Source organism: Mustelus asterias, chromosome 11, assembly GCF_964213995.1.
Source record: "Mustelus asterias chromosome 11, sMusAst1.hap1.1, whole genome shotgun sequence".
NCBI classification, from domain to species: domain Eukaryota; kingdom Metazoa; phylum Chordata; class Chondrichthyes; order Carcharhiniformes; family Triakidae; genus Mustelus; species Mustelus asterias.
The window spans coordinates 47,978,535-48,000,666 of NC_135811.1; the positions used below are offsets into that span (position 1 = coordinate 47,978,535).

General features: G+C 41.4%; 1 protein-coding gene across 1 annotated transcript in view; it reads right to left on the minus strand.

Moving 5' to 3' along the window:
• Positions 1–3,629: 3,629 nt before the first annotated feature.
• pcgf5b (polycomb group ring finger 5b) overlaps positions 3,630–22,132 on the minus strand; it is a 198,220-nt gene continuing 179,717 nt past the window's right edge. Inside the window, exon 9 of the mRNA XM_078224407.1 lies at positions 3,630–6,607. Within this exon, the coding sequence (XP_078080533.1) occupies positions 6,560–6,607 (48 nt within the window). The 3' untranslated portion in view covers positions 3,630–6,559. The remainder of the gene's footprint in view (positions 6,608–22,132) is intronic.

Genomic DNA, 22,132 nt, shown 5'->3' on the forward strand with positions numbered 1-22,132 from the left:
GACTTGATGGATTGAGTTATAAGAGGCTGGATAGACTGGGACTTTTTTCTCTGAAGCGTAGGAGGCTTAGAGGTGATTTTATAGAGGTCTATAAAATAATGAGGGGCACAGATCAGCTAGATAGTCAACATCTTTTCCCAAAGGTAGGGGAGTCTAAAACTAGAGGGCATAGGTTTAAGGTGAGAGGGGAGAGATACAAAAGGGTCCAGAGGGGCAATTGTTTTCACCCAGAGGGTGGTGAGTGTCTGGAACAAGCTGCCAGAGGTAGTATTAGAGGCGGGTATAATTTTGTCTTTTAAAAAGCATTTAGATAGTTACATGGGTAAGATGGGTATCGAGGGATATGGGCCAAATGCGGGCAATTGGCACTAGCTTACTCATTAAGAAAAAAGAGTGGCATGGACAAGTTGGGCGGAATGGCCTATTTCCACACTGTAAACCTGTGTGACTTTATGGTTTGCGGAATGTGAACACTCCGATGTGATTGGCTGATGTCCCTGCTGTTATGTGATCGGAAATCCCTGCACCAGATTTAAACAGCCAATGGGTCAGGGAAATTGTACAGCATAGAGATCACTAGATCATTGGTGATCAGCAGTGAGCAGCATTGCTGAGCTGCTGAGTGAAACTCCAGGCCATTAAGTGCTTGCTGCTCTCGCTGAAATCTGAGTAATGTGAAGAAGACATACCTATGCTGCCTCTTGGTCTAAGTGGATCGAGTGTCTCTATGCACACTGGCTCATTATTCACCAACACTGCTGCTGGTGGCTCCTTATGGGCTCTGAGGAAGATGTAAGAGGAACATGCATTAGATTATCATCAGCGATGCACTCTTCAGACTGGATTTCACCAGCCTTTGGAGATGGGGGCTGGGATGCAGGAGTTGGAGTGTAGGCAGGGATAGAGGGCTCTTTGCATTCCCGGCACCATGGTACTTTACCACCAATTAGTGGGCCCTTCGCCATGTGGAGAGTCTGCCTGGTGAATCTTGGTTTCCTCCCCATGGGCTTTGTGGGGCTTATCTAACCAGGCACTCTGTGAGCCATCTAGAGAACCCCAGCCCCATCCTGCATAGCAATGACAAACAACAGGGCAACCTCTTCTGTTCTCTCATCAGCCCCCCCTCCACGCTTCGTTGTGCTGTGCCTGATGGCCCCACTGACCCCAGAATGTACTTACCTGGTTGGGAAGGCAGCCTGCTGCCACGGCACGCTCTCCTCCAGGCCCTGTCTCATCAGAGACCAAGATTCAGCCACTCTTGAGGAGGGCGGCTGTCCTTTAAAGTGATGGTCGTCCTGACATCAACCAGTGGTTGCCAGGTGGCAACCATTGTTGGTTGGGGTCTGGCAATGGCTGACGTAGGGCAGTTCACAGCTTCCGTTGTTGGGGCCCTCCCTTGCACCAACAACATTCTGACCTGAGTAGCAAACGTGCTTTACTGAGATATGCGGCATGATCTTACCGGCTCGCATGCCTGTCAGTCCGCGTGGTGAGCCGGAATATAGCATGGAAGGACAAAAATCCGATACACGCGCTTTCAACTAGCGAAAACAGCTTTGCACCCAATAAGGGCATGAAAACTATTAACATAAAAACGATGAGATTTAAAAGCACTGACCTGGTCCGGCACGGCTGCTATCTGCCCTCGCCGGTGAGAATTGCTACTGCTCTGTCGTCATGGAGACCAGGTGCTATGGCTATGCCAGGTGGATCGGAGGCCATCGAAGCCTCTGGGTGGTCAGGCGCAGGGTCGGGCAGTGCCAGCCTGGCAGTGCCCACCTGGCACCCTGGCAGTGCCCAGTTGGGCACTGTAAGCGTGCGGGGGCAATGCCAAGGACGTGGCTCCTGAGTGGGAGTGGGGCCTGAGTGGGGGTGGGTCTATGCCAGGATGGTACGCACAATGATGGGGGGCTTTATGCAAGGGGGAGCTCTACATGAGGGGGCATGCAGGGGGACACCCATGGAGGGAGTCTTGATGGAGGGGGGGCCACATTTTGGGGGTCCTCATTGGGATACCCTGACCCCTGTTGATGTGGGGATAGCAGTGGCGCCAATGATGGAGGGGATGGGGTGGGCTGGTGGGAGTAGGTCTCCTGGTTCACTGGGAGAATGGGAGTACCCTGTGAAATGGCATCTAAGTGCTCTGAAGCCAATTTCCTCTCCTCCCACAGCTGGCGCAAAGCTCCTAGCTGTCAGAAAAACTGATGAGTGCCAGAATGTTGCAATGCTGAGTTTGCCCAAAAAACCTGTGTGGAATACTCCCGTTTTCACACTGTTATGACACTTTAGAATTTTTTGGGGAAGATTCGGCCCATGTGTACTAATGATATTGTGATGCTTACTATGTTTGTGATTGGCCGAGTGAAGCCTAGCTCACTCCCATTCCTCATGTAATTGAAAATACTTTGTTGCTCCAGTAATTTAAGGTGACTTGCCTGCCATTGGGAATGTCAAAGATAACCACTACTCCACGACCGCTAAGGAATTTTCTCCCTTATATAAAACATTTAGCATTTGAACTGGTTTAATTAAAGTCACCTATTCTTATTCTGTCTGGAACTTAATCTTGAAAACGTAGGTGTCTTTGAATATTTGCAATCAAACGGCTTCATGGTTACTATGGAGCTAAGATTACAAAACATTTGCATAGAAACATTGATATATGCTCCTGTTACTGTGTGAAATGGTTTGAACATGTGGTCTTTATGTGGAATTCAAAGGCACATTTGGAAACCTAGCTTCTTGAATCTCATCCACTTGTGAGAGTTGATGCATTCGTCTATCCGTGTCCAGGAATAAGCTGGGCTTGTATGCCTTTTTTTTTGTAATTAGTTACTATTTAAGCTATGCCTCGTCAGTAAAATAAGCAAAACACTCTTTTGCTGTCTGTTAGTGGACTTGACCTTGGCTAAGAGCTGTAACCAGTTTCAACTGGATCCATCCTCTGTAACCAACGAAGACATTTCCAGATGCAGGTCATTGTGTTGTGGAAAGGAATGCAGCAGGTGACAACAGAGAGGTGATTTGCCCCTCTGAGTAAAGGTTTACTGGAAACTGATGGACTGCTGGATGGGATGAAAAAAAATCTTGAGTGATATGAATAGGCAGGTGTGCTCGGAGTGACTGCAAATCATTTGTGTATATCCAGTGAAAATGCAATTCTCAGCAGGAAGGAGGAGCCGGTCTGAAATGCTGCATTTTTTAAAGTTAACGTTATGGTGAGAGGGGAGAATAAATAAGAAAGCTTCAATGTGAAATATTTTTCAGTGACCTAGAAAAGTGCTTTTGTTTTTGCTGTTGAATAACCATTGTATCATTATGCACACTTAATGAGGTAGGCAGAAGCTAAGTACTTCCCTACAGCAAAAAGGGCTGTTCAGAGGTCTGGCAGCAGGTCGCCTGCCTCGTTGTTTGCAGTTGCTAGGCTAAGGAAGACCAGAAAACAGTGGAGCAAAGCAAGTAACAAAGATTTATTATTTACAACTATAAAAAATGAACCTATCTGGAAAAGAACTATGCTAAATAATAAAGATACATTGATCATACTTCTCAGTAATTTAAAAATTTCTTTTATCCATTGAAGACAAATTCTGTTTTTGTATCTTCCCTCCCAATTAATAATCCCAAATTTCTGTAAGATCCTCTGAACTCTCTTGAACATATCATCCACTTGAAGTGTGGTGTGCAAAATTGTTTTTAATATTTCAAAGGGCGGTCTCAGTAAGGACCTCTCACAAAAGTCAAGATAACGTGTTTTGCAGTCAAATGCTCAGAAAGTGCACAGGAAAAAGTAAAATATATATATTTTTAACTCAATTGATTTAATGACAATGGACAATAATCAGTCCAAATCCACATAGTTCACTAACAGGACGGTGGCTTACGCCTTTACAACAGCATTTTCATAACTGGTACATCTTATTGCTTCTTTAAATTAGCAAATCACAAGACAATGGGTGAATTGTGCTTCAATTGATACAATTTTCAGACACAGTATTCATTTCTCATCCCAGTGTGATTGCAAATGTATAGAACATTCACTAAAACCCAAACATGGTTAAAGAGGAATGCATGTCCGCAGCAAATACATATTAAAAAATAGAACTGCTTCTCTAAACAGTTTTTTGCAAAACATAAAATACTATTAACATCAGTATTGCAAACATTTACAATTGGTTTTGTTTACAAAAATATTTACATTTTAATAGCAGGATTTAGTCATTTGTAATGATCTTCAAGTTAATTGTTCATTTAAAATTAAATGATTATTGGACGCACTTTACAATCACAAAATTCTTTTTTAAATGGAGTTTCGCAGCGTAGTATTTTAGAGTGCATTGCAAAAATATCTGGGAAGTTCAGAAGATTTTATCTTAAGGGGTGTAAAAAAAGAATGTAATACTATTAAAATGACATTTAACTGCACTGGCTTGATGACATTACAATTTTAACAGGTTACAAACCCTCAGGAATTAACACTATTCAAAGCATTCAAAAACTAATGCAACATGTTAACACAATGGAAAGATGCCATGTTAACTACATGACATGGCTGATAAATGCTTGGTTGTGTCCTTCTAATTATGGATCACCAAAGAAATATTTTAGCTAATAACTTACTGGAAGTAGGTGAATGCTGAACACATTTACATGACAATACTTATCCGTTTTTTTTTCACACAGGTATTGTTCCACTTATTTAAAATTGGTTAACCATTAAAATAGCAGTCAAAAAGAATGTCATATAAATGTGTTGAAGCATTTGACAACAGTATTCTTTTTAGCTTGTCAGGTCAACTACATCCTCTTTATAATTGAACATCAGAAATTAATAGCAAACAAACCCCATGATTTTCAGTGTATTCACCATTATGATCAATGATAAAATGCCATAGTACATTTTCGGAAGTTTTGTATTGTCCAATGGAGTGTACAATTGCAATAATAAATAAAAACATGCACTGGTGTAAACAATAGACTCCGAAGGCTGAACACAACGTCAGACAGATTCTGTCCTATCTATCAGACAATTCAACCTGTATACTCATTGACTGAAGCAAGAATGATAATCAGTAGCTACTGTTTTTGTTTAGGAGGGTCTGGGAGGTAAATCACCAGTGTTGCAGGTCCCACTAGCTTAGAAGGCTGACCACAAAATCACTATTTTCTTTTTAGTTTAACAATATAAGTGTACATTTTCATAAGTTGCAGCACTGATGTTCAATTCACATTCAGTCAGTGAAGATTAGCCCACAGAGCTCTCATTAAAATGTACTAAGGTTCTCGAAAACAATGCTAGACATGAATTATGTAAGGATAATGCAAATTATTGTTTAATCGTATATTCCAAAAATAAGTGTGACATCTGATTGTCAAGGAGGTGAAAAGTGCAGGGCAAGATAATCTAAGAAAATACTTTTTATCAAAGTTGATTGTATTTTAGCTTAGCGACAATGAAGAAGGAGAGCTGGTTCAAGCAATCTTTCATTGTCAATCAATGCCTGATTTTAGTAACTAACTTGGTGTGCTAAATAGCAGAAGGTCCCAGTGATTTCAAAAATCACCCAGTGAGACTCTCGTAAAAGGACTAGATATCACTCACAAACTCAACTAAAATAATCTCTGAGTAGCAGTCATTTTGAAATTTTACTTGTTAAGGAAGCAAATTCTTAATTCCAAAATTTTAATTGGGGCACTTTTTTTTATTTAAAATGTAGAACTTTATTTTGAGGCCTTATAGTCTGAATAGCGTGCAAGAAACAATACTTTTCACTGTATGTTAATACAGTGACAATAATAAATCAAATCAAAATATAATTTTTTATGGGCTAATTTGCTTGAAAGAATCAGGCTAAATGTTTACCTCCATATTGGGAATTATAAGTTACTACCTGTTCCTTTTGTGTGATTTTTTTTTGCTGACTTTTTTTAACTTCAAGCCGCTGCTATAAAACAATTTATTAGCTGAAGGACAACTAGAAAAAAGGGCCATCAATGTTTATAGCAGGAATAATCCTGAAAGGATTTCCCTCCCCACAAACTTCCTTATGATTACACAAGTGGTATATAACAAGAACACTTTACAGCTTCGAACCGTAATCTTTAGGGTTAATTAACTTACTATAAACAAAGAAAGTCAATACATATGTTAGCCGGAACATAAATTTATTCAAAGACGCAGAACAAGTTTTGCCATTTTGCTATGTGTTTTAGCATTAGCACAAGCACATGTATAACTTCAGGACGTAGGCTTATAGACACATGGGCAGTGAACACTGACTCTCAACTCACAGGCTACAGTGGGTGATTATTTGCAGTATTCAACACAAATATCACACGGAATCGACACAAACGTTTCATGGCCCCAGTAGCAGAATAGCATCGGGCTTGTTCTTGGGAAAAATAAATGCATCTGAAAAATGGTAGACAGATACAAATCTTGTTTCTGTTCTGAAAAATCTGATTCTGTCCATTGTCCAATATATCCATTCATTGTGCAAACTGTCGATGGGTAAACTTTAGTGCAGTATCCACCATAGTGGATAACAGCTGCTCTGGTCTAACCAAAGTCAATCCTTGGCCGATACTGTAGTACCATTGGATAAGACTGGAAAAAAAACAAGAACAAAGTTGTAAGTGATTACTGCTAAAATACCAAATAAATCACATCACCTCTGAAGGTAATGGAATTCCTTATTGTTTTAAAGAAGTATTTAATTTCTATTTAAATTTAAATTCCACAGTACAGTGGAATATTTCGAATTATTGCAAGAGCGATACTTAGGCACCCTTATGCATCTTGTGCAGCTGATGTAATCAGGTTATCCCCCCCCACTCTGTGATATATAAAAGCCTCAATTGGGAGCACATACTTTACTGTTTCTGATCAAAGGTGGCAGCACTTATTTTCTCTGGATGAAGTGAGAATCATGAAACATAAAATAAAACAACCCTAAGGGCAAGAAAAGGAGGTTAGATGTGAAACTTTGTGGGGGGGGGGGGGATTTTCTAGCCCTTTTCTAGCCCTTCCGCTAGAAGGTGCCCCCCCCCCCCCCTCCCACTGCGGGCAGCATGGTGGGTGAGCCACACAAAACAGCGTACACATCGGCAGGACCAGAAGATCCCACTGGCAGCCAATGGTGAGTCGGCCAATGGAGGATCCTGCCCCATTTTAGGTGAAGGTTGAACTTCAGTCAAAGAATGAGAAGGAGCTCAACCATAACAGGCAACACAGTATTCTTTCTCATTTGTTTGACTTTCATGTACATATAAGTACATGACAGAAGTACAGAACAGAAGATAGACATTTTGTTTTGTATGTCTTCAGATATTTTTTAACATTGTAGTGGCAAGTATTTCATCATCCAGTCTTTGGCGTCTTAAAGATAGCCTTGAAAAACATGTTGGTTTGTGAACTAATCACTGCACATGATGCATGAACTCTCACTTTCCATGGTATTTATGCTTAAGAGCAGCATAACAAGATTAAGTCAATTAGCCAATTTATCAAGCTTTATTTAAAAAGGGCTTTGCAAATCAGCTTCTTTCCAAAACATAGCAATTGCACGATTGCCAAAAAAATGTCATACTATTTTATAGGGAGAGCTGACTGCATATCAACCAAGTGATAACTGCCTTCAGTGGAAATAACAAGATGTTGCAGATTAAAATCAGTTCACCACGATTGCCTGAGATAAACAAAAGATAGAGTTTAACTCAAACAGACAGGAGATTGGATGATTTTACCATCCAGATGTCATTCAAGGTCCAAGCATGTAACTTATTATAACACCAACACAGAGAATGTTCCCATTTGGCATTACATTCTTCTGAGAGTGTAATCAGCCTTGGTCCCACAAGATGCAAACCCTCTAAATCAGCCTTACCGAGAATTAACCCTGAGGGTTGGTGTTTCAAATTTGTTTGTTCATCAGTGTCGGAAGATTTTCCTAGTGTGAGTTCTTGAGGGGTTAGTTAATACTGAGAAGAGGGAACTGCATATGATGTCTGCATATAATATTCTTGTCTGAACATTCAGCACATTTGTCATTCCTCTTTCTGAATTGCAATAGACAAGTTTACACCTCCATTAAATAGCATTCAGAGGGAAGTCAAATTACTTTTTTAAATTCATTTGTGGGACATTGGCATTGCTGGCTGGCCAGCATTTATTCCCCGTCCCAAATTACTGTCAAACTGAGTGGCTTGCTAGGCCATTTCAGAGGGCAGTTGAGACATTACTGTGTCTCTGGAGTCACATATAGGCCAGATGAGGTAGGAATGGCAGATTTCCTTCCCAAAAGGACATAAGTGAACCAGATGGGTTTTTCAACAATCGGTAATGGTTTCATGGTCATCAGCAGATTCTCAATTAGAGATATCGTTTATTGAATTCAAATTCCACCACCTGCCATGGCGGGGTTCAAACCCGGGTCCCCAGAACATTAGCTGAGTTTCTGGATTAATAGGCTAGCGATAATACCACTAGGCCATCGCCTCCCCAACCAAGTGTTCTCCTATGAATATTAACAAGAACAATTTCTGGCTACACATTATCCCGGAAGCAAAATAAGTGAATATCCATTTATAGAATTAGGCAGCAAGAGACTTCTGATGATTCATGACAGTTTTATTGTGATACAATTGTTCAACACAAATGCTGATTTCTACTGTCCCTTCTGAGTCCTCACCTTGTCCAGAAGCCTCCATCACCGGGGGGGCAGGGGACATAAGCTCTTAAATACAAGCTTAAATGAGCTCTCAATTTACTATGAGGCTAGTCCTAGTTTAGTCTTAAAGGGACCTGCATTTCTAACATTGACACAGGATCGCACAAGAAGAATGGCACTTGGGTGAGGTAATATAGTGGCTCTGGTCTCTGTGAAACAATAACACAACCGGAGTCAACACTTTTAAGAGAGGAAAGTGAGGAGGCAGTCCACAGAACAATGCTTTCGTGTGAAAATAACACAGGTCACTTCCGAATTCAGGGTCCCCTCCCTGCCCCTGGTTTATGTTCTGCATTCTACAAGCTTTTGGGCTGATAAGCACAAATAATGAGTAAATAAAGATCGGGAGCATATCCAGTCATCCCTGGCTGATATACTGCAAAACAGTACCTCTACTCTTGAAGAAATCAAGCATGAACATCCAAATGGGCCAAGAATGTTGGTTGTTCCAGCCTTGTGTGGATTAAGCAGCAGGCCTTACACTTTGAAAAGGACAATAGCATGCGGAGAAGAAAAGTGCCATATGTGTTGCCCATTGGGAAGGATCTATATGCATAATTTATAACTAGGTAATGCCCAAAGACCAAAGATGAGTCCTCAAAGATCAATGTGGCTGAAGTCGGTCTTGTGCCAATAGTGAAGCACAGACAGCAACAGCCAGGTCAACATGACATTCATGGTTTTGTAATAACAAACCTTCATAAACCTTCATCTGTTAAATTTTAATTTTTCCATTACAAGCTGCTTTTCAGACTGGATACTATTCTGAATAGCAGAACCAATCATTCATTTCCACAAAGTGAACCTTTCTCAATGCTGATGACTGTTGCATAGGCAGCATTGATCAAAATCTCATACATAGCAGCCTCGAAGACAGTCAGATGACCAAAACAGCTGTGTATATGTAAAGTCCTGACAGGACGATCCCTGGGAGTTTCCAAATCTGGCATGACATCAGTCCTATTTGAACGTAATAACTTCTTCAGAGTCACAGCTGGGCTAGTATAGGCTGTGCTGCACCTGTCCAGCACACGAATGTGAAGTGTGTCGGGGTGGTGATGTGTGGTGAGGAATCTGGGTCCAGATATATAAAACTCAAGAGCAATCTGTTCACAAAAATTCACTCTTTTAAAAATGTTTTATGTCAGGAAATTAATACAGCTATCATTATTTTCACCAGCCTTTCAGAATTGTTCTTTAAAATGGCGCTAGTTAGTCGAGTAAACTGCAGATACATTCAGCAATATCTAATCCAGTCATCATAAAACTAATATTTTCCATTTGAGGAACACTTATATTTATCGGTAATCTGCCCTTCCCTTGTATTTAATGTTACTGTGTTATTTGTAGCTTTTAAGCTTATGTTGGGTAAATATCAACAAAGATTTTTCCGCTTTTGGACCTGTGTATTTTGGGATTCATTTTTCACTTTTGGAAACTAGGAATCTCTTTTTTTGAAATGGTCTCAAATTCAAATGGATAATTCTCATGATCTATCCTCCCACGAGAAACAGAGTAAGCCCACACCAATGCTCATTTTTCACTTTTCAAATGGTTTAAAGGCCATTAATTGGTGTAAATACTGGAATAAACTATTAACGTAGCTGTGAAGTAATTAAATCTCAGCAGTGACTTTACAAAAGCTAATTCATTGACTAAGCCACTGGAATGCCAATCAATTCTATAATAGGCAACTTTCTGAAGCTGTTGTTGGTAGGAATAACCATGGGCTGTTGACAAAATATGTGGCAAGATGTCAGGGACTTGGCCGCATAGTCCAAATACTAATCCAAAACTGGAACTGGTCCAGCAAACATTTTATGACCTAAAGTACCATAAACCAATGACCATAGTAACATAGCAGAAAACCCACATAAGGAGAGGACAGGTGCATGAAACTGCTCAAAATTGATAAACAGGAAGTATTTGAAGGACTGGTTGTTCTTAAAATTGATAAGTCACCAGGACCAAATGGGATGCATCCAAGGATGCTGAGGGAATTAAGGCTGGAAATTGCAGAGGTACTGGCCATCATCTTCCAATCCTCCTTAGATACAGGTGTAGTGCCAAAGTACTGTATTTTTGCAAATGTTACCTCTGTTCAAAAAAATGTGTAACAATAAACCCAACAACTCCTTGGCGGGTCGGATCAAGGAAAACCCCAAGGTTTTTTACTCTTATGTGAAGAATAAAAGAATGACCAGGGTGAGGTTAGGGCCGGTCAAGGACAGTAGTGGGAACTTGTGTATGGAGTCAGTAGAGATAGGCGAGGTGATGAATGAATACTTTTCTTCAGTGTTCACCAGGGAGAGGGGCCATGTTTTTGAGGAAGAGAAGGTGTTACAGGCTAATAGGCTGGAGGAAATAGTTGTTCGGAGGGAGGATGTACTGGCAGTTTTGAATAAACTGAAGGTCGATAAGTCCCCTGGGCCTGATGAAATATATCCTAGGATTCTTTGGGAGGCAAGGGATGAGATTGCAGAGCCTTTGGCTTTGATCTTTGGGTCCTCACTGTCCACGGGGAAGGTGCCAGAGGACTGGAGAGTGGCGAATGTTGTTCCTCTGTTTAAGAAAGGGAATAGAAATGACCCTGGTAATTATAGATCGGTTAGTCTTACTTCGGTGGTTGGTAAATTGATGGAAAAGGTCCTTAGGGATGGGATTTACGACCATTTAGAAAGATGCGGATTAATCCGGGATAGTCAGCACGGATTCGTGAAGGGCAAGTCGTGCCTCACAAATTTGATTGAATTTTTTGAGGAGGTAACTAAGTGTGTTGATGAAGGTGGGGCAGTTGATGTCATATACATGGATTTTAGTAAGGCGTTTGATAAGGTCCCCCATGGTCGGCTTATGATGCAAGTAAGGAGGTGTGGGATAGAGGGAAAGTTGGCAGATTGGATAGGTAACTGGCTATCTGATCGAAGACAGAGGGTGGTGGTGGATGGAAAATTTTCGGACTGGAGGCAGGTTGCTAGCGGAGTGCCACAGGGATCAGTGCTTGGTCCTCTGCTCTTTGTGATTTTTATTAATGACTTAGAGGAGGGCGCTGAAGGGTGGATCAGTAAATTTGCTGATGACACCAAGATTGGTGGAGTAGTGGATGAGGTGGAGGGCTGTTGTAGGCTGCAAAGAGACATAGATAGGATGCAAAGCTGGGCTGAAAAATGGCAAATGGAGTTTACCCCTGATAAATGTGAGGTGATTCATTTTGGTAGGACTAATTTAAATGTGGATTACTGGGTCAAAGGTAGGGTTCTGAAGACTGTGGAGGAACAGAGAGATTTTGGGGTCCATATCCACAGATCTCTAAAGGTTGCCACTCAAGTGGATAGAGCTGTGAAGAAGGCGGATGGTGTGTTGGCTTTTATTAACACGAGGTTGGAGTTTAGGAGACGTGGGGTTATGCTGCAACTGTACAGGACCTTGGTGGGACCACATTTGGAATATTGTGTACAGTTCTGGTCACCTCATTATAAGAAGGATGTGGAAGCGCTGGAAAGAGTGCAGAGGAGATTTACCAGGATGCTGCCTGGTTTGGAGGGTAGGTCTTATGAGGAAAGGTTGAGGGAGCTAGGGCTGTTCTCTCTGGAGCGGAGGAGGCTGAGGGGAGACTTAATAGAGGTTTATAAAATGATGAAGGGGATAGATAGAGTGAATGTTCAAAGACTATTTCCTCGGGTGGATGGAGCTATTACAATGGGGCATAACTATAGGGTTCATGGTGGGAGATATAGGAAGGATATCAGAGGTAGGTTCTTTACGCAGAGAGTGGTTGGGGTGTGGAATGGACTGCCTGCAGTGATAGTGGAGTCAGACACTTTAGGAACATTTAAGCGGTTATTGGATAGGCACATGGAGCATACCAGGATGATAGGGAGTGGGATAGCTTGATCTTGGTTTCAGATAAAGCTCGGCTCAACATCGTGGGCCGAAGGGCCTGTTCTGTGCTGTACTGTTCTATGTTCTATGTAACTACAGGCCAGTTAGTTTAACCTTGGTGAAGAGAAAGCTTTCAGAAACGGTGATCCAGGACACAATTACCAATCAGTTGGACATGTGTGGATTAATTGAGGAAAGCCAACACAGGTTTATTAACAGCAAATTATTTTTAACTAACTTAACTGATTTTTTTGTTGAGGTAATCGGGTAAGTTGATGGGGGTGATGCAGTTGATGTTATGCATACGGACTTCCAAAAGGTGTTTGACAAAATTCCACATAATAGGCTTGCCAGCAAAGTTGAAGCCTGTGGTGAAGCCTATGGAATAAAATGGATAGCGGCATCATGGATACAAATTTGACTGACAGGGGACAGATGTCGTGGTAAACGGTTGCTTTTCGCACTGGAGAAAGGGAGACGGTGTGGTTCCCTAGGGATTGATCATTGCTTTCCTAAACTTGGGTTCACATGGCAAATTTTACAAATTTGCAGATTACACAAAACTTGGAAGTATTGTGAGCTGGGAAGGAGATAGTAGTAGACTTCAGGAGGACAGGCAGGGAACAACGGGTGATCTTTAAGGAAGAGTTGTTTCAGCTTTATTCCATAAAGAGGAAAAGGCAGGAGAACCGAAGCCAGGGCTCCCTGGATAACAAGGGAGGTGGGGAATATGTTGAAACAAAAAAGAGTGTATGATGCATGTCAGGTGAATTCTTTCAAATGAGAATCATGCCAAACAGCAGTCCCTATCCATATGCAGCAAGATGGGGGACAACACTCATGCATAATTTGTGCCATACAATTACCAGGCAATGATCATCTCCAAAGAGGGTGGTGAATGTGTGGAATTCACTACCACAGAATGCAGTTGAGGCCAAAACATTGTTTGATTTCAATAAGGAATTATCTACAGCTCTTGGGACTAAAGGGATCAAGGGATATGGAGGGAAGGGGGGATCAGGATATTGAATTTGATGATCAGCCTTGATTATAATGAATGGTGGAGCAGGCTCGAAGGGCCGAATGGCCTACTCCAGCTTCTAGTTTCTATGTTTCTAATAAGAGAGAATTCAATCATCTCCCCTTGACATTAAATGGCATTACCGTTGCTCAATCCGCCATGATCAACATCCTGGGGGTTACCGCTGACAAAAAACTGAACTGCACCAGCTATATCAATACTATGGGTGGAATTTCCCAGCTGTTCACACAGGCAGGATTGTCTGTTCCTGCTGCAGTGAACGGAGATTTGGCTGAGCGCCAAATTCTCTGTCCTCGCTTACAGTGACAGCAAGGCATGAACAGTTGGTAAGATTGCACCCTATAGCTACATGAGCAGGTCAGAGGCTGGGAATTCTGTGGCAAACCAAACAACATACGTCTTGACTCCTCCAAAACCCGTCCACCATCTAGAAGGCACAAGTCATGAGTCTGATGGAATAGTCTCCACTTTCCTAAATGAGTGCAGCTTTGCCAATACTCAAGAAACTTGACACTATTCAGCAGCCCACTTGATTGGCACCCTATTCACCACAACAAACATTTACTCCCTCCGCCATTGACGCGCAGTGGGAGCAGTGTGCACCATCTATGAGAAAGAAGCACTGCAGTAACTCACCAAGGCTCCTTTGATAGCACCTTCCAAACCCTCAACCTATACTACCCAGAAAGACAATGGCAACAGGCACGCAGAAACACCTGCATGTTCTCATCCAAGCCACACACCATCCTGATTTGGAACTATATCATCATTCCATCACTGTGGTTGGATCAAAATCCTGGAACTCCATTTCCAACATCACTTTGGGTGTACCTACACCACACAGACTGCAGCGGTTCAAGAGGGCGGCTCTCTATTACCTTTTCTGAAGCAATTAGGAATAGGCAATATATGCTGGCCTGGCCAGCAATGCTTACATCCCTTGAAAGAATGAGGAGAAGTGAAGAGGAAATTAAGAATGGTAAAGAGGGAATGTGAGAATAGAATGGGACTTAATCTAAAAGACAGTCCAAAAATCTTCTACTGAAATGTAAAACGGAAGCAGGTCCAAAGAGACGGGGTGGAGATCTATCAGGTGAAATGTGAGCAGAGCTAACAAAGAACAACAAAGAACAACAAAGAACAGTACAGCTCAGGAAACAGGCCCTTCGGCCCTCCAAGCCTGTGCCGCTCATTGGTTCAACTAGACCAATCGTTTGTATCCCTCCATTCCCAGACTGCTCATGTGACTATGAGCAGCAACTTTCCTGTTGCTGCAAGATTGTCATTTAATACACATTGGTGTCAAACAAAGAGTTCTGCTGTCACTTCCGTGACCATATTTCCAAATATCGCTATTCCATCGTTACAATATGGATTCTGCATGTGAGCCCAAAATTCTCACTCATTTATATTTCCCCCAACAGGGGAATTTTCTTTCAATATGGGCTGAAACCATCTTGTAGGAATGATAGAAAACTTTGAATGTTGGTGAGAACTTGGCTATTCCTCTCCTTATCTATGTCATTAGTTTGGATTTTGTGGTCAACAGTGAACAAATGCTGAATGAACAGGATTGTTAGGGTCAGTTTCTGACCAGGTCAGAAACTCCAAGGTATATTTTGAAGTTAGCCTAGACCCTAACTTTTTTGATTTTGGAATTAGGATGAGCATAAGGTGTTTCGCTCCAGGTATGATTCAATTGACCCACTAGGAAGCTTCTATCAAAACAAACTTTATTTAAGAACACAGAATATAACAAAAATAATTAACATTACTTTTACCAATTAAAATACTTAAACATGACAAAGTATAATTCTTAACAGCTACCTATCTCTACAGTTCCAATTGTAAGCAGTACCCCATAGATATAAATCCCTTCTTTAGAACTAGTTAGCACCATAAAACAGATATGTTCACATGGATGCTAGATTTCCTGCCTTTCAACACCTCTGGACAGAGATCCAGACAGACACCTGACTCTCATACAACCACCTCAAGAGAAAGATCCACCCCCAAGCAGCAGAATTTCAGAGAAAAAGACATATTTCCTGGCAGATTCCAGTCTCCAACTCCAGAGAGAGAAAGGGAGACACTGCTTTCTAACAACTCCAAGCAGCATCTGAGCTTCATTTCTCAGTGTAAGCCTAGCTCCATCCAGTCACCTGATTTTCCTGTCAATCAACCTAATCAAGTCCCACCCAGCAAAACCCCAGGAGAACACTAAAATAACAGAACAGCATTAATTCAGATTAAAACCAACATTCTAGCAATTAGGAACAATTCACAGAATCTCTACCTTGCGGGAGGAGGCCATTTGGCCCATCAGGTCCACGATGACTCTCCCACAGACCATCTTACACAGGCCCTACCTTGTAACCCTTGTAACATATTTACCCTACTAATCCCCCTAACCTACACATCCTTTGGACTCTAAGGGGCAATTTAGCATGGCCAGTCAACCTAACCCACACATCTTTGGGCTGTGGGATGAAACCGGAGCGCCCGGAGAAAATCCCGCAGACACGGGGAGAATGTGAAAACTCTGCACAGACAGTCATCCAAGGCCGGAATTGAACCCAGGTTCCTGGGGCTGTGAGGCAGCAGTACTAACCACTGTGCCGCTGCAGTAACAATACAGGGCTGCTGCATACAGACAAAATGGCACCAATAATTTTTTTAAAACTGCCAAATCAGATTCTGCATGAGAAACATGACTAAAATACATTTTTTAAAGGAACAGTATCATCACAGAATAAACAATGGTGCGCCTCTTAGCCAGTCAGATTGAAGAATTCTTACTGAGGTACGCAGCATCTAAACCAGGAAGTCTAATTTATAAGTGTTAATTCAATGTCAAATCATGTACAGAAAACAAAATAGAGGAAAAGAAGGAAGGATAATTAAGATGGAGAGATAAAAGAGACAGAAATATTTTAAATGTCCAATAGCAATTAAAATCAAATGGAATGGAACTCCACACTTGTGAAAGTTCATTTTCAGGGCCAGGGAGGGCAGGCTGTTTCGTAGTAATGAAGACTTAAGCCATGAAAAATTCACTTACACGTGAATGGGAACGCCCCAACATATTTGGTGAGTTTAGTGGAGAGCGAGTGGTTAAGTATCACAACTTCGCACCCTTGAAGTATTTGAATCTCTGGGTGAGATACCACTAGGGCAAAGCTCCTGATGGAACCAGGCAATTCAGACAGCAATTTCATAATTTTCCTGATTAACTGCACGTGTGAGGTACTGAAGTTGCTGTCCAATTTACTCCTCAATAATGGTGAGCGTTATTATTTCTACAACAAAAACTATGCCATTGTATTTAACACTTGGAATAAATGCAGTGTGCTCCTGGTGTTTCAACATTGCTAAATTCAAGCAACTGCACAAATTAAATTATTTTAGTATATAAATAACTGAATTAATAGTAGGCTATTCAGTCATTTACGTTTACAAATAAATCAGCCCTACCGGTATAGTATTCAGAGTAGAAATGAATAAACTGTGATGTAGAAAGTCCATCTTTGCACCTTGTGGAGAAGTGTTTCCAAGTGCAAACAATCGAAACAGATAAATACACACTCAGCTGGATAAAATGTTCCAAGTTTAATTCAAACTGTAACTAGGCTCTGTCTAATTACAAAGTAATTAGTAGAAATGCATTTTGAATGTAATAATTAGCACTTGACTTGCAATTGATTACTAAGAATTAACAAAGGCAAAAACCGCATTCAAAATGAATCCATCCGAATATTCATGCTGAGTGATCTACCTTGAAACCTCGATCAGTCTGTAACAAATATTTTCCTTTATTCTTCAATTGATACTTATAATATTTCAATTGATTTAATGTGTTATAATAAATAAGGCCAATGAACAGCTTGATTAGCTTAACCACCTATTAAGTACTGTGATTATATGGTAGTTTACAAAAGAACAACATAAAATTAGGCAACATCTGTTTTATGTTGTGGAATATTAGCGTAAGTATTTGGAAAGACAAAAACAAAACAGACCACAAAGGAAAGCAATTTCTTTCAAACAGCTCAGAGATTCTGTGCCTTCCTTGCCTCAAGTTCAAGATCTTGTTGGACTTTTGCAAATAACCCCTACTTCATGATGGAGATAGTCAATAATAACAGATGATTTGAAGTTTAAGGATTTAAATAAGGCCCAGGATTTAAAATGCCCCAGTTCACAGCAGTGGGTAAATTTCTAATTCCTCCATTGAAAATTTGCCCAGAGTTAAAATTGGGCCTTAAGGTTTAGGAAGCCACAGTGGGTAAGGAAAACACTTTATTTATTTTCTGGGAACAATTCCGATGCACCTTCTTCACATTTTTAAAATTCAATTGTGGGACATGGGCGTCACTGGCTAGGTCATTTATTACCCATCCCTAGCTGCGCTTGAGAAAGTGGTGGTGAAGGTGAACTGTCTTCTTGAGCTGCTTTAGTCCCTGAGGTATAGGTACACCCACAGCACTGTGAGGGAGGGATTTCCAGGATTTTGACCCAGTGACATTTAAGGAACGACGATTTATTTCCGAGTCAGGATGGTGAGTGACCCGGAGGGGAACTTCCAGGTGGTGGTGTTCCCATGTCTCTGCTGCTCTAGATGGTAGCAGTCGTTGATTTGAAAGGTGCTGCCTTAGGGACACTGGTGAGTTGTCTGCACTCTCCCTATATCTACACTTCAGTAACCAAATGTAAATAGTGTAAAGCATAAATCTTTGAATTTGGGAGGCTGGCCCAGAAAATGATAGTTGCGGTGGCAGGAGGCCCTTTGCAGTGGGAATAGTCCCTGCCAGAGCAGCAACACAGTATAACACCCCTGCTTCCCTTGTTTCCGAAAAAGAAATAAAAACTTACATGTAACTTCAACTGCCAGCTGAAACTCTCAATAGCGTGCAAAACACCCACTTCACACAACTCTGTCCTCTTTCAGCTCCACAGACATCATAGGACCCAACTGGCATATTAAAAGGGCCGATATGTCTCTTTGAAGGGGAATTACGGTGATCACTGCTATGACTAGAAAGGATACGTCATTTTCAAGGCTGATGTAATTGGGATAATATTAGTTCTACAAAACAAGTCCGAATCAAGTCATTAACTCCTTCCGGTGATGTAATGGGGATTACCTTATCACTTGAACAGTTAACCTTCATGAAACCTCCTTGGTTTCAGAGCAGCCCCTGTAATTTCTGACCAATTTGGATCCATTGACAGATTCTATAGCACAGCAAGAACACTGACTGATGCCAGAAAACCACAACACATTCAGTTAGAGCACTTGCCAGAAAATCTCAGGCCAACTCAATTCACAAAAGTGAGAAATCACAAAGCAAATCCCCGAGAGGCTGACCTAGATTTTTCTCTTCAAATGCTGAACCATTTGATGTTTATTTCAAGCATTCATTTTGTTCATTTAATTTTATTCTTCCAACTTATTCACCAGGAAAGAGAAAGGGGGTTGGGGGGGGGGGGGGGGGGGGGGGTGTTACTGCCAGGTCAAATGGGAAAGTTTGAAATAAGAAACAATGGTGGTGTTACACCAGTTCTACATTCCTGACATCAGGATTTTCCCACAGGCCTTTGGGATCCTGACATCGCGACCAAATGGGGTTCCCGAGACCAGACTGTGGGTCGACGCGGTCTCCTAATTAGCTACCTCCAAGCTCACTGTCCCGGCTCCCAACGCTGCTGGCCCAATCAGAATTGCCACCAGGGGCATTACCGAGGCAAGTAGGAGAATGCGAGGGTGCCTCAAAATGGAGGTGCCCTCAGAGAGGTAAAAATAATTCAATGCTTTAGCGAGGCCAAGGAAGCAGACTCGTCAAAGGAGGGGGAATCCTTCCAGCAGCAGGATTTGGGTACATGCAGGGCTTTTTGATTCCAGCCTCCCTCTTTGGGGGATGGAACCTCTACTCTATTGGTTCCCCAGACTATCACAGGGAAAACAGGTCGATTTAGTTGGTGGTCTCTGCATGAAGTGGGGGGCCACCATTCCGTTGCTGGCAAAATGCCACAAGCGCTCTAAATAGCCACTAAATGAATCTCTAAAAATGCAGATAGGCTGCCCACTGTCTTGCAACGAGCAGCCAATCTGAAATCCTGCCCATCCAAGGGAAACTTTCCTGGTGGTGGGAATGCATCACCCGATGCAACTCTCCATTATTTTCCTGACACCCCCACCTCCAATCCTGTCAACCTTGAACCTGGCAAGATCTGCCCAATGTGTATGGACAACTGAATAGAAAATCAATTAGCACATGGAAAAAAAAATCAACATTAAAAATGCCTTCACACAGCACAGGCACAATGAACTGAATGGCCTCCTTTGTGCTGTATCTTTCATTCTAATGTCTGATGTCCCAGTCAGTAACTGTGCTGCAATAAGTAAATAATACATGCCTCATGCCTGCCAATACAAATCTATTCCATAAATCCACATCTCAAATACTTTTCAGACATTAAACAGCTACACAAGATACCACCCTCTTGACTCATGTCTCTACAAACTGGCTGTTGACAGAAGAACAAGATCTAAAAAGACTGCCAATCCTTTTAGAATCTGGTGACTAGACAGGCTCAAACATTCTTAGACACATGTGTAGTTGTTCTTTTCACTGGCCAACTATTATAGACATTATAATAAAACATTTTGAATAGTACGTTCAGGCTCAGAATGCATTCATAATTCCGACGAATGACTTGAAATAAGGTATTTCTATCCTGAAATATATGTAACTATTTGTAAGACAAAACCTTCTCAATCGCCTCCAAAACGGATACAAAACTCTTCTCAGGGATGTCTCTTGCGAGCAATCTCACTGATCAATAATGATATTTTGGCAGCGTCATTTTCTTACAGTCTTATTGGACAACATGATCGCAACATTCCAAAATCATGTCCATTACAAATACCCTGTATTTGACTGAGATGGCTCCAAGCCAATGCCGGTGAAACACCAAACTAGAAGTGGCCATGAAGTTCTGCAAATTTCAGTTTGCATGGTTATATCTTAAAATACAGCTGACAAAGGGATAGGGACATGAGGGAAATGATCATCAGATAGATCAAAGCCAGGTCAAGCAAACCAGAAATTGAAAATGCTCAAGTTAAAGATGGGCTGAACTACACTGAAGATACAATGCACGGCCCTGAAAATGAAGTAAAGCAGTATCAGGATTAACATAGAATGAAATTGCAGTGGATGGCCACTAAACAGAGAATTTGTTTTTCGTGCTAGAGGGATAAAGTCTGGGAATAGGCCGGGAGGGTGCTCAAGGGAAAACTGCCTTGAACATTCCTCCAGGATTAGAAAACTAGTTACTCATTCTGACTTTGAACTGGTAGCTCCACAAGTGGAAGATATATGAACCATCCCTGTATCCAGAAGCTGAGTTACTGTGTTCGCTCACACAAGGGGACAGATGAAGGCTGTTTAATATTGCTGAGTGATCAAAAAACTAACACCCAGCAGAGACTGTAATGGCAACTGCTCAAAACTCAGCTGAGGAGAGGGTTGAAATCTTGAAAAAAAGAGAACTATTAACAAAACAACAAAAAAAGGCTGTTTACCTAAAAAAAAACAGCCGAGGTTCAGCACAACAAGAAGCCTTTGCGGACTCAAGTAAAGAGCCATCTTCTATTAGTGAGAAAAAAGATTAAAGATTAAAAACTCTAGAATCAGAACAGAAACACTGGAGCAAATAGGTCAGAACTGCATTTAGCTAATCAGATATATTGTAGTTAAGTGATATCATGAATCAGATAATGATAGATGACCCAAATGATCTAATCCTTTGAAGAAACTTGAACAATGTTCCAAACAGCAGAAACAGTTCAGCAAAACTAATGCCATTCATGGCAGTGCTTCATTTTTTTTCGTGAAAGTTACACTCGACTGTAAAGATTCAGGTGGTCGTGTCTCCAAACTATTAATTGCCATGAACCAGGTTTATCCTGAACTAAGAGAGACTAGTCCAGTTATGTTGGACAATGAACCATCTAAATTACAACTGAGCGCAATTTCTGGAGCACATATAAATTAGTCTTCTCTGTTAATAGGCAGTAAATTTGGAATTCAGCCTCTTGTTATTCCCAGAGTTTTGCCTATTTATGCATATGACTACAACAGATGTGATTGAGTGAAGAACTTAGTCCACTTAGGTGATTTTGACAAGCAAAAGCTGAGTAGAACAGCATGAAAAACTGATGCACATATTAACATGGCTATGTAGTTCGGCTGTAAAAGTCACCATGATGAAGGGTCAGTGGTATTGACAACATGTGAAAATGTAGGATATCAAACACGATTAATTCTTACTCTAATGGATGTCTGGGCTCTCAGGCAAGAATACATAATAAGACTTTAGTGAGAGTCCGGGAATCCATTAGCCTGCTGAAATACCTGAGTCCCAGGGGAAAACACTACTTGATTGACAGCTCTTACTCTCTGATCTATGCTGT